The 12,753-nt window shown below is 42.0% G+C and overlaps 1 protein-coding gene across 1 annotated transcript in view; it reads right to left on the bottom strand.

The window, feature by feature from the left end:
* LOC137623044 (histone-lysine N-methyltransferase PRDM9-like) overlaps positions 1–12,753 on the bottom strand; it is a 212,706-nt gene that overhangs the window by 170,337 nt on the left and 29,616 nt on the right. The window contains 1 exon segment of the mRNA XM_068353678.1: positions 6,636–6,888. Within this exon segment, the coding sequence (XP_068209779.1) occupies positions 6,636–6,888 (253 nt within the window).

Below are 12,753 nucleotides of genomic sequence, written 5' to 3'. Positions count from 1 at the left end.
ATTTTATTATCAAAATAACATTTTTCAATATTCAACTTAGCCGGTGATTATAATAGCTGATTCACACCCAGGGGGGTGGGTAGAGACCAGCAAAATATGTTTACATCATATGAGCTAAGAATTTTTATTTCATTTTAGAAGTTATCAAAATAACTAAAATAAAATAAATAGGTACCTGGTAAGGAAGTCGACTTGAACAATTACTCTGCCTTTTTAAGTACGTCTTCCTTACGGAGCCTCGCGATCCTCTTAGGATGCTGAGCGACCCCTAGGATCTGAAGTATCAAGGGTTGCAACCCATACAACAGGACCTCATCAAAACCTCTAATCTAGGCGCTTCTCAAGAAATGACTTTGACCACCCGCCAAATCAACTAGGATGCGAAAGGCTTCTTAGCCTTCCGGACAACCCAAAAACAACAATAAAAACATTTCAAGAGAAAGATTAAAAAGGTTATGGAATTAGGGAATTGTAGTGGTTGAGCCCTCACCCACTACTGCACTCGTTACTACGAATGGTCCCAGAGTGTAGCAGTTCTCGTAAAGAGACTGGACATCCTTAAGATAAAAAGACGCGAACACTGACTTGCTTCTCCAATAGGTTGCGTCGATTATACTTCGCAGAGATCTATTTTGTTTAAAGGCCACGGAAGTTGCGACAGCTCTAACTTCGTGTGTCCTTACCTTCAGCAAAGCTTGGTATTCCTCATTCAGATGGGAATGAGCTTCTCGTATTGACAGTCTGATAAAATAGGATAAAGCATTCTTTGACAAAGGCAAAGATGGTTTCTTAACTGAACACCATAAAGCTTCAGACGGGCCTCGTAAAGGTTTAGTTCGTTTTAAATAGAACTTAAGAGCTCTTACAGGGCATACGACTCTTTCTAGTTCATTTCCAACCATACGATAAGTTTGGAATATCGAACGATTTTGGCCAAGGTCGAGAAGGCAGCTCGTTTTTGGCTAGAAAACCAAGTTGTAGAGAACATGTAGCCGTTTCAGATGAGAATCCGATGTTCTTGCTGAAGGCATGAATCTCACTGACTCTTTTAGCTGTGGCTAAGCATACCAGGAAAAGAGTCTTTAAGGTGAGATCTTTCAGGGAGGCTGATTGTAGCGGCTCGAACCTGTCTGACATGAGGAATCTTAGTACCACGTCTAAATTCCAACCAGGTGTAACCAAACGACGCTCCTTCATGGTCTCAAAAGACTTAAGGAGGTCCTGTAGATCTTTATTGTTGGAAAGATCTAAGCTTCTGTGACGGAAGACTGATGCCAACATGCTTCTGTAACCCTTGATAGTGGGAGCTGAAAGAGATCGTTCTTTCCTCAGATATAAGAGGAAGTCAGCTATTTGAGTTACAGAGGTACTGGTCGAGGATACGGATACTGACTTGCACCAGTTTCGGAAGATTTCCCACTTCGATTGGTAGACTCTAAGGGTGGATGTTCTCCTTGCTCTAGCAATCGCTCTGGCTGCCTCCTTCGAAAAGCCTCTAGCTCTCGAGAGTCTTTCGATAGTCTGAAGGCAGTCAGACGAAGAGTGTGGAGGCCTTGGTGTACCTTCTTTACGTGTGGCTGACGTAGAAGGTCCACCCTTAGGGGAAGTGTTCTGGGAACGTCTACTAGCCATCGAAGTACCTCGGTGAACCATTCTCTCGCGGGCCAGAGGGGAGCAACTAGCGTCAACCTTGTCCCTTCGTGAGAGGCGAACTTCTGCAGTACCTTGTTGACAATCTTGAACGGAGGGAATGCATATAGATCTAGATGTGACCAATCTAGGAGAAAGGCATCTATATGAACTGCTGCTGGGTCCGGGATTGGTGAGCAAAATATTGGGAGCCTCTTGGTCATCGAGGTTGCGAAGAGATCTATGGTTGGCTGGCCCCAGGTGGCCCAAAGTCTCTTGCATACATCCTTGTGGAGGGTCCATTCTGTTGGAATTATTTGTCCCTTCCGACTGAGACAATCTGCCATGACATTCAAGTTGCCTTGGATGAACCTCGTTACTAGTGATATGTTTAGACCTTTTGACCAGGTGAGGAGGTCCCTTGCTATCTCGTACAACGTCAGAGAGTAGGTCCCTCCTTGCTTGGAGATGTACGCCAAAGCCGTGGTGTTGTCCGAGTTCACCTCCACCACTTTGCCTCGAAGGAGAGACTTGAAGCTTTTCAAGGCCAGACGTACTGCCAGTAGCTCCTTGTAGTTGAAATGCATTGTCCTTTGACTCGAGTTCCATATTCCCGAGCATTCCCGACCGTCTAATGTCGCACCCCAGCCTACGTCCGATGCGTCCGAGAAGAGAACGTGGTTGGGAGTCTGAACAGCCAGGGGAAGACCCTCTCTTAGGTTGATATTGTCCTTTCACTAAGTCAGACAAGACTTTATCTTTTCGGAAACCGGGATCGAGACCGCTTCTAGCGTCTTGTCCTTTTTCCAGTGAAAAGCTAGATGGTATTGAAGAGGACGGAGGTGTAGTCTTCCTAGTGACACAAATTGTTCCACGGATGACAGCGTCCCTACCAGACTCATCCACAGCCTGACTGAGCAGCGTTCCTTCTTCAGCATCTTCTGGATGGATAGCAGGGCTGGGGGCTGATCGTCTTGTTGTTCAGCAACGTCCTCATCAGAGGGTTCCTCATCCGAAACTGATGAGGAAACGGCAACGGAGTGGGCAACGTCTGGCTCGCTGAATCCGGTCGCACTGGTGGATGCGTGACGGAGCCGGACGCAATATCATGGAACTGCTGCACAGTCTGTGAACTGTCAACAACCATGGGTGCGCGAGGAAGCACAGTGTCAACCCGAGACTGTCTAGACCGTCTGGGTTGTGCAGTCAACACCCTACCGGGTTGCTGAGGTTGACGCACTGCGTCAAAACAAGTCACCTCTGCTGGTTGTTGAACGTCCTGAACGTCAACAACCACCTCCGAGCGTCGCTTAACGTCAACGTGCGGCTGGCAACCCACACTGGGTCGCATCGGTGGAGGAACCACCTCAACTGGCAGACGCGAGTAGGTTACCTCAGCGTCAACAGGGCGCACAACCGACCGGTTGGAAGGTTGTTGGCCAGAAGGTTCGGTAGCAACCTTCTCCGCATTTAAGTCCTCTATCAAGGACGCAAGCTTGGACTGCATGTCTTGCAGCAAAGCCCATTTAGTGTCTACGGGAGCAGGTGTGGCAACAGACGGGGTTAGCGACTGAGGCGGAACCGTTTATCATCCCTGAAAGCCTTGTTATGCGTGACATAACAGTACAGCAAAACTTCAAAGGCTCGACAACAGCTGTGAAGTTGACCTGTAAACAACTTGGAGCGTCTCCTGGCTAGGCGCCAGGGAGAGTCTACCAGAATTGAGAAGTCTATCTGGGCAGAGGCATGAACTCCCAAGCCGAGAACTTCTCTCGTGTCATATCAGACTCTCGCTCTATAAACCAGTTTAAAAGAAGAGAAAGCAAAGGCTGTATCCCCCAAACTCCTCCTGGTGAAAAACCAGTCGCCTAGCCAACGTAACGCTCTCTAGGAGAGCGAGAGAGCACTAGCTTAAAAACAACGGCTTCGAAGTAGCTAGGCCTAGTGTAAGCTCTGACGTTTAGGCGAACGAGGAGCAGCAGTTACAAAAAGATCCGGACGAAGATCCTTAAAAAAAATCATCATGATTTAATTAAAGTCCATAGGAGGCTAAGCAGCTTTAGGCTCCTCTCCATTTGACAGAGTCCTCAAGGGAATATCAGTAGGAGGGAGAACAGCAACTTCCTCATCTACAGGAACCTTGTCCGAAGAAGCCGAGTCTCTCACTGGTGCATTAGTAGCGGACCAGAACGCAACGTCATGTAACTGCTTGACAGTCTGTGAACTGTCAACAACTGAACTGTCAACCACAACAGGTGCGTGAGGACGCACAGCGTCCACTCGAGACTGCTTTGACTGCCTAGACTGAGCAGTCAAAACGACTCTAGAATGCGGAGGTTGACGCACAGCGTCAAAACAAGTCAACTCCGATTGTTAGTGAACGTCTTGAACGTCCACAGGAGCATCAGCAAGTGGCCTAACGTCCAAATGCGGCTGAAAATCCACACGAGACTGCATCTAGTGTGGTTCTAAACAACCTGACTGACGTGACTAAGCTACGCCAACGTCAACAGTAAGCACAAAGGAACGTTAGGTTGGCTGAAAGCCAGGATATCGATGAGATAAACGGCTAGATTCAACGGACTAATCGGTAGAATAGTCTTCCATAAGGGAGGCAAGCATATACTGCATGTCTTGCCATACAACCCATTAAGGATCAACGGAAATGGTTGTGGTAAGAGACGAGGGTAACGTCTGTGACCGCAACACTTTGCCTACAAAAAAAAAAAAAAAGACTCTCGGAGTCTGTGTTACGCTTTTGTTAGGCGGCGAGCAGTTATCCGATGACTGCATAGGGTCAGAGCTGTCCTAATGGTTGCAACCAGGACGCTGGACCTGTCCTGAAAGGACTGACTTTCGCTTAAGGGCTTCGAAACCTTGTGACAGGTTTCTTATGCGAAAAGCCTACGGATGACGAGGAGAAACAACGTCTCTCTCGTCTTATGGTAGGGGAGATCTTGGTAAGATACACCCGATACCATAGAGGGAAAAACGTCTGTTCGTTGGTCAAGGCCTCTCGAACCCATAAGTCGTTTGACATTACTTCTCCCCTGAGCTTGGGAGCATGTAAGAGGTCCCGGAATAGGTGAACGACAGGCACGAACAGACGAACCCTCGGACGCAACACTGTAACACTTTGCGCCTCAGACGCAACACTGTAACACTTTGCGCATATCACTTTATCACTTCGATTTTCTGTTTTGCACTTATTTCTACCTGAAACACGCAATTCTACCCTTCATTAAAAGGTAGTAATTGCGAAATCAGTCGTATAATGAAAGCTCATTAATACCAGCAAAAAACAGAAAACATATATTAAGATAAAAAAATCAGTGGTTGGGAAAGACTAAACACTAGTTCATATAACTACGTTTTCAATCTCTCACCGCACATAGCCTGGGGACGAGAATAAAAACCTAAAAACGTTTTATCCTTCCTCCCCGTACAGCGACTAGGGACGCGAGTAACACGAGAACAACGTTACCCGCTTGAACGGAACGTTTTCTCTCCTCTCTCTCCCTCCGTCTCTATCTCTCTCTCTCTCTTTCTCTCTTGATTTCGCACCTAAGAGAAGAGCCCAATTATATTTCGTCAAAAAAAAAACATGTTATTTGACTAAAGGAAAAAACTGAAAGGTTTTTCAATAAAAAGTTCCTTTAAATTAGAATTTAAAACATTAAAGCTAAGAAAGAATGAACAAAACGTCAGAATCGATTTACTCTTACTGCAAAGTGAAACCGTGATACACTCTCTCTCTATCGTAACGATAGAGCGCATGTTGAACATCCTGAACGTCAACAACTGCGTAGCATAAAAAAACTAAACGTTAGTTCATCTTTGAAAACAGTACGAAGACTATCAAAGAAATTCTTTCATAAAATATTACATTTAAAAAGTTTTAAATCCTTAGCTCTTTAAAAGCTAATTACGATATAAAGGGCTCAACGTTGATTAACTTCGGTTTCCAAGTTAGGACCGCCTACTCTCAGGAAAGGTCTATATAAACAAAACATTAAAATTTATTTTTATATGTTTATAATAAATGGAAAGTTAATCGAAGAGGCCTAATAAAGGCGGAGAGATATAAAATATATAGAGGAAAATCTATAACGTGATAAGAATTACTAAAGGCCTAAACACACTTCCGTCTAAGGGAAGGGTCGGCCATTTAAAAGTGAAAGAAAGTCCATACTCTCTTTGTCACCATAATTAAATCTATCCAAAACGAGTTCAAGATTTAAGATGAAGATAAAACACCTGCATAGCGAAAGCTCAAAACTAGAATAAAGTACTTCACCAATTAGTTGTGAAAAAACTCCAGTTTAGCAACGGCGAATAAGAGCGTCTTGTCGATAGCTCGACAGAGAGAAAATTGAGTTCTTTGTTTACAATGAGTACTAGGTATCTGAACGACAGATGGCGCTGTTGAGTACACCCCCTACCTGTGTAGCGATCGCTGGCGAATTTTTCCGTAGTTTTTCTGTCGAGCAACAGAGTTGCAGCTATTATAATCACCGGCTAAGTTAAATATTGAAAATTTACTGTATATCCCATTTTATGTATGTATAAACAGTTTAACCAATGGATGACAAGGAAAATTTGCTTTGTTTAATCCCTGAAGATTGTGCTAAGACTATAGTAGATTTTGTGAGGTTGCCATATTGGCCCAATATACAGCATCCTCACTTGCTGCAGCATCTGACAAAAAAGGTCATTTACTTGTTTATTTTCTTACAGTGTCTGTGCCTCTTTATATAAGAAAGGTACACACATGTGGAGAGATGAATCAAATACACCTGTTTTTATGTACTTAACATTAATATCTAAGCAACTTGGGTCGTGTTTAAAAAAAAAAAATCCCCATCATTATCTACAGGGCTAAAGATTGTATGGAACTACATAAGTTTTGAGAGGAGAGATTTAAGTTATAAATAATTAAGACAACTGTGCTGATTACACATAAGTCTTGTGTATATATTAACTTGAAAATTACTATTAAGGCTTACCTTAACACATTTCTTTGACACTAGCTCTAACTTTGCAGTCCTCCACAGATGAACACTTTCTCTTTGGCCAGCACTCAAAGTTGCATTTTCCTGAACAGCCCCTGACACCATTTCACAGCTTGATGATGACAGCTTCTTAAATTTCTTCTTCGCAGAATATCTTTGATTATTCTTCGGGCACTTCAACACAGGAGAATATGGTAAAGAAACTTGAACAGAAGTACCAGCTTTTCCTCTATCTAACGGTGTCAAACTGTTGAAAGAAATTCCATATACACAAAATCATTAAAACCATATAATGAAATGAAAAGTACAGTACTAATAAAAGATTAATCAACCTACATTCAGTACTATTTCATATATAATTTTTTCTCAGCTGTTTCAATCATAAATAGGATACTAATTAAAAAAATGGGAAAGTGTCATGGTAGAAAAGTTCAAGATAAAAAACAACTATGAGGATATGGAATTAGGAAATAGGGGTGTCTTAAACACTTGAATAGGCATACTTTCACTGCCACAAAGAACCTTAACAGTTATAACCCTTTGTTTTATTAGGAGGGGAAAGATCAAGAAAAGGGATTTTGACGAAGGAAAAATCTATTTCTGGGGAGAGACCTGTGACGGCCGGTGAAAAGTCCTTCTTTCTACCTTTTCTGATATAAATCTTCCAAATAAACCAGAGAAAAATAAAAGCATGGAATGCAGAGGTTACTACCCTCGCACGAGCACCTCGTGAGTGTCGTGTATACATCAGGGGCGTGTGAAAACCACTATTCACAGGCTGTCTTCCAATTAGATAACTCCTTCATCAAAGGGAAGGGCCGTAACAAAGACCCCAGAAACCACACTTGTACCACGCACCGTCACCCACACGATCGCCTTCTAGGTCATCCTTCTGCAAGAACATATGGCTTGGCAAGGAAAGGGTGGGTCCGTACAAAAATAACCGGGAAGGGTTTCACCGGGCGTCACAGGTCTCTCCCCAGAAATAGATTTTTCCTTCGTCAAAATCCCTTTTCTGGGTAGACCTGTGACGGCCGGTGAAAATGTACCAGAGAATGCCTTCCTAGCCCAATAAAGTAATAACATAATGAGGAGAATACAATCACCATGTACGTCAATAATATAATACAATATAAGAAACGTCCAATTACCAACTAGCCAAATGACATGGGGAACGTAAGGCTAAATAACTATGACGACAAGGAATCAACTGAGTGTCGAATCGCAAAAAGGCATCAAACCTTACATGTCTAAGCATATCTAAACATTAATGGAACGGTAACTACAATAACAGTTAAACCATAGGAATTAAACATGGCAAATATCATAGGGCTAACGAACTACCCAGGAGAGTGGCGACGTGGTGTGAGTGGCGGGTAGGAGGGAGAAGAGAAGAGATGGAAGAAAGGAAGAAGTAGAGATTAATGGGGAGGGATAAGGCTCCCCGCTGCCATCGTCGGGTTTTTAAGGGCCTGTAAGATCTTTAGATAGTGGCGTTTGACAACCATAGGGGATTTCCAACCCGTATATTTTTTAAAATCATCAAATTCCCTGTTCTGGAAGTAATTGATGGAGGTATCTACTGTCCGTATATCATGATCCTGGGGAAATGATTCCGGATTAGTATGTTTAAAGAAGTAGAGGATTTGTTGCCTGATACCGTGAATGGAAATAGTACCTCCTTGTTCCCTGATAACAAAGGGGCCAGACGAGCGGGTGTCAGTTCTAGCTAAAAAGGCCTTGAAAGTAGTGACTGGTCACAGAGAAAAAATCCTGGGGAAGAAGAATAATCTTCCGAGGGGAGCACCCATTCGCGGATCCTCATTTTTTAGCTAGGAAAGCATTGTCTGGAGAAAGGAGTACTTCCGCTGAAGGGAGGAAATCTGTTTTCCGAGTTCGTGAGAGAGCAGTTAGTTCTGATATTCCATCACCTGAGGCCAAAACTGTTAAAAATAAAGTCTTCCTAAGAAGATTGATTGATTGATTTAAAGTTTTCAGGCATCCTGACATCTGAGGTCATTGACGCCGGTAACATTTAATTTATGTATACAAAAATAAAAAATAAAATAAAATAAAAAATAAAAGAGTATTCAATTAAAATCCTAAAAGTTGAATGTTATAAAAGTTAAATATTTTTCAGAAGACCTGCTTCTGAAATAAATCTAAAAATGCCACTTGCATGGTAGGACACATCATTTCCAAGAATCTTGGCAAGGATGAACCTGCCACCCTCACCTCGAGCCTCAAACAAATATCTATTCCTTAAGTTGTTATAATTGGGGCATTCGGTCAACAAATGCCTTACTGTTAGAGGTACTAAACAGTCGTCACAATACGGTTGGTGTTGGCCCTTCAGCAGAAACTCGTGTGTCAACCGAGTGTGACCAATACGGAGACGACAAAGAGACGTCTCCCATTTTCGGGGCATCATATTATACCTCCAAGGAAATATGTCATTTGTTACCTCTCGCATTTCATTGCCATCTAGGCTATCCCATTGCTGTTGCCATTTTTTGCAAACCAATTTCTTGATGTCAGGTAAGAAATCATTCATTTCTTACCTATCGCATTTTATTCCCATCTAAGCTATCCCATTGCTGTTGCCATTTATTGCAAACCAATTTCTTGATGTCAGGTAAGAAATCATTACAGGGAATGGGATACCTTCTTGGCAGCAACTCGGATGCAGCCTTCTTAGCCAGTGAATCTGCCTTCTCATTCCCAGACACACCTACATGTGCTGGAACCCAACAAAATTGAACTGTTATACCTCTCCGTCCAATAATAAAACGCCATTCTAAAATCTTTAAAACTAGAGGGTTATTAGAATTAAAAACTTCTGTAGCTTGAAGGACACTCCTTGCATCACTAAAAATTGTAAAATTACCCTCCTTCTCCAATGCTATTTTCTCAATAGCGGTTAATATGCCATACAGTTCGGCAGTAAATATGGAAGCGGTCAGAGGAAGTGCACTTCTACAATTAAAACCATTACTATGTACTCCAAATCCAACGCCAGCATCAGATTTGGAGCCATCAGTATAGATAAAAGTTGAACCTCATGTTCTTTAACATGTTCATTAAAAAAGAGACCTGGCTTCTAGGTCTGACATATTCTTCTTATCTCCAATAAAATATTTACAAAAAGATATCTCTGGTAACTTCCATGGAGGCGTTGATGATACCTTGAATGGAAGTACCTTATTTCTAATTATATCCAGACTATTTAATAATCGTTTCACCCGAAAGCCATAAGGTCGAGGAGATTTTGGGTGCAACTCAAAGTATGATGCGTGTCTTACAATGCTTGCAGTCTGAAAGGCTAGAGAGTTAGGGAGTCTTTGCAATCTAAACCAATACCGAATAATGGAAGACATTCGGTAAAGGTCTAGAGGTAACTCTCCAGCATCAACAAGGAGACTTGGGATAGGCGAGGTTTTAAAAGCTCCAGTAGACAATCTAATACCTACATGATGTATCGAGTCTAATATTTCTAAACGGCTTGGGGTGGCTGAAGAATATATTTCACAACCATAACTAATTTTGGAAAAAATCAAGGCCTTGTATAATTTCAAAATAGTATTGCGGTCTGCCCCCAGGATGTATGGGACAATACTTTTAAGATTTTCAGAGTTTTAACACATTTAGCTTTCAACGCTTTTAAGTGAGAAACCCATGTAAGCCTACAATCAAATATCAAACCTAAATTTTTAGCTTCTCTTGCACATGGTATCCGTTGACCTTTAATGTATATATCCGGGTCTGGATGTACTCCCCAGATACGACAAAAATGGACAATGGTAGTTTTACTTGTCGAGAACCTAAACCCATTCATGTCAGCCCACTGGATAATTTTATCAATAGCGAGTTGGATTTTTCTCTCAACCATTGCCATTCTAGTGCCAGCAGATAATATTGAGAGATCATCCACAAATAATGTTGAGAGAACATCCCGGGGAATGGCTGAGGATATCCCATTAATTGCTAGTGCAAAAAGGGTTACACTCAGCACACTACCCTGAGGAACTCCTTCTTCCTGGCACTTACTCTCTGATAAAGTATCCCCAACTCTCACTTGAAAAACTCTACGTGAAAGAAATGCCTGAATAAATAGTGGCAGCTCTCCTCTCAATCCGACTTCATGAATGGTTTTAAGTATACCATATCTCCATGTAGTATCATATGCCTTTTCAAGGTCAAAGAATACTGTAACATGGTGCTGTTTGGAAGCAAAGGCTTCACAAATAGAAGACTCAAGTCGTATCAACACATCAGTCGTTGAGTGCCTTTTTCGGAATCCACATTGAATCGATGATAAAATACCTTTCTTTTCAAGGTACCACATCAGCCTTGCATTGACCATCTTCTCCATGATTTTACATAAACAAGATGTCAATGCAATAGGACGATAGTTTGCTGCTAAAAACTTGTCTTTACCGGGTTTTAAAAAGGCTAAAATAATGGCTAGTTCCCAAACCCTTGGGTAACTATGATCATGCCATATTCTATTAATAATGCTTAAAATAAATAGCTTTGTATTAAAATGTACATGTTTAATCATTGCATATGAAATTCCATCGGGTCCAGGGGCTGTATCATTGCAATGAGCAATTGCGGAATCAAATTCTTTTTCAGTGAAAGGAGAATTATACGACTCTTCCCTTCTTGTTGCAAAATTCAAAATTTTCTTTTCTTCAGTGCTCCTATACTGGTGACCAGGGGCTCCTTCACACTTGCTGGATACATTTGAAAAATGATTAGCCAGGGCATTGCTAACTTCATTTGCTTCAGTTACATACTGGCCATTCACCTTCAACACTGGTGGTGGGTTGGGGGTGAATTTGCCAGCTATCTTTTTTACTTTCCTCCACACAGAAGATGGTGGTGTTCTACTGTTAATGGAGGAAACAAAAGACATCCATGACTGGCACCTTGCTTCTTTCATGGCACGACGGAACTGTACTCTACATTTCTTGTACATAATCAAATTCTCATCAGATCTGCGTCTACGCAATTGTGTTAGAGATCTTCTTGTGGCTCTGTGGAGTGCAGTTAGTTCTGAAGACCACCACGGGACTGGTCGTCGTTTGAATAACCCTGTTGTTTTGGGAATTGAATTGACTCCTGCTGTATGAAGAGTTCCATTCAGTAGGTCTATGGCATCATCAACACTTTCAAACTGTTCTGCTCTCCCTTCGATTTCACTTAGCTCAGAAAATTTAACCCAGTCTGCCTTGTCTAGATTCCAACGTGGCGATCTTTGCAAAGACGGACCCTTGTTAGTGTTTATAATGATTGGTGCATGATCACTAGTATGCCAATCATTTAATGTCCTCCAATCAAAATCAAGAAGGCAGTTAGAGCTTGCAATTGAAAGGTCAATGCATGACAAAGTACCTGTCTGAACATGGAAGTGCGTGGGCTCTCCTGTATTAAGGAGCCCCACATCCTCATTCTCCACAATTGATGAGATAATATTGCCCCTTGTGTTGGCCAAAACATCACCCCATAAAGGATGTCTACCATTCATATCTCCCAGTAAGAGAAAATGTTGAGGGAGTTGTTGAGTGACCTCTGCTAAATCATCATATAAAATATTATCATTTGGAGGTAAGTACAGAGAGCATATTGTATATTTTCTCCCTATATCAATTTGTACAACAACTGCCTGCAGGGTTGTACGTATAGACATAGGTATTTGGGGAACATCTCGACGAATGTACATGAGACTTCCGCCATGGCTCCCTGCTTGTTGATTATATGGTGTTCTATAGCTAACATACTCTCGAGGACTAGGAGTGTTAGAATCAAGCATACTTTCCTGTAGACATACAATTATGGGGGAATGCTCATGAATTAGGAGCTTAAGTTCTTCATATTTCGCCCTCAAACCCTGACAGGTCCATTGCAAAATGGAGGAGAAAACTATGGATTATTTCTGGAAGACATCTTGGATGAGGCCTTCCCATTAGCAGTTTTTAATCTAACATTATTACCTGTAGGTTTCTTCAGAGGTGGTCTTGTTATGTTGGGTTTTACATTTGTGTTTTTCTTTGTATCCTTTTTATCTATTTGTTGAGGTGGATGGTGGACCTCAACTTGAATTTCTGAT

This window comes from Palaemon carinicauda, chromosome 30 (genome assembly GCF_036898095.1).
Source record: "Palaemon carinicauda isolate YSFRI2023 chromosome 30, ASM3689809v2, whole genome shotgun sequence".
Lineage (NCBI taxonomy): Eukaryota > Metazoa > Arthropoda > Malacostraca > Decapoda > Palaemonidae > Palaemon > Palaemon carinicauda.
The sequence above is the reverse complement of the archived record's forward strand: the minus strand, read 5'-3'. Positions and strand labels throughout refer to the sequence as shown.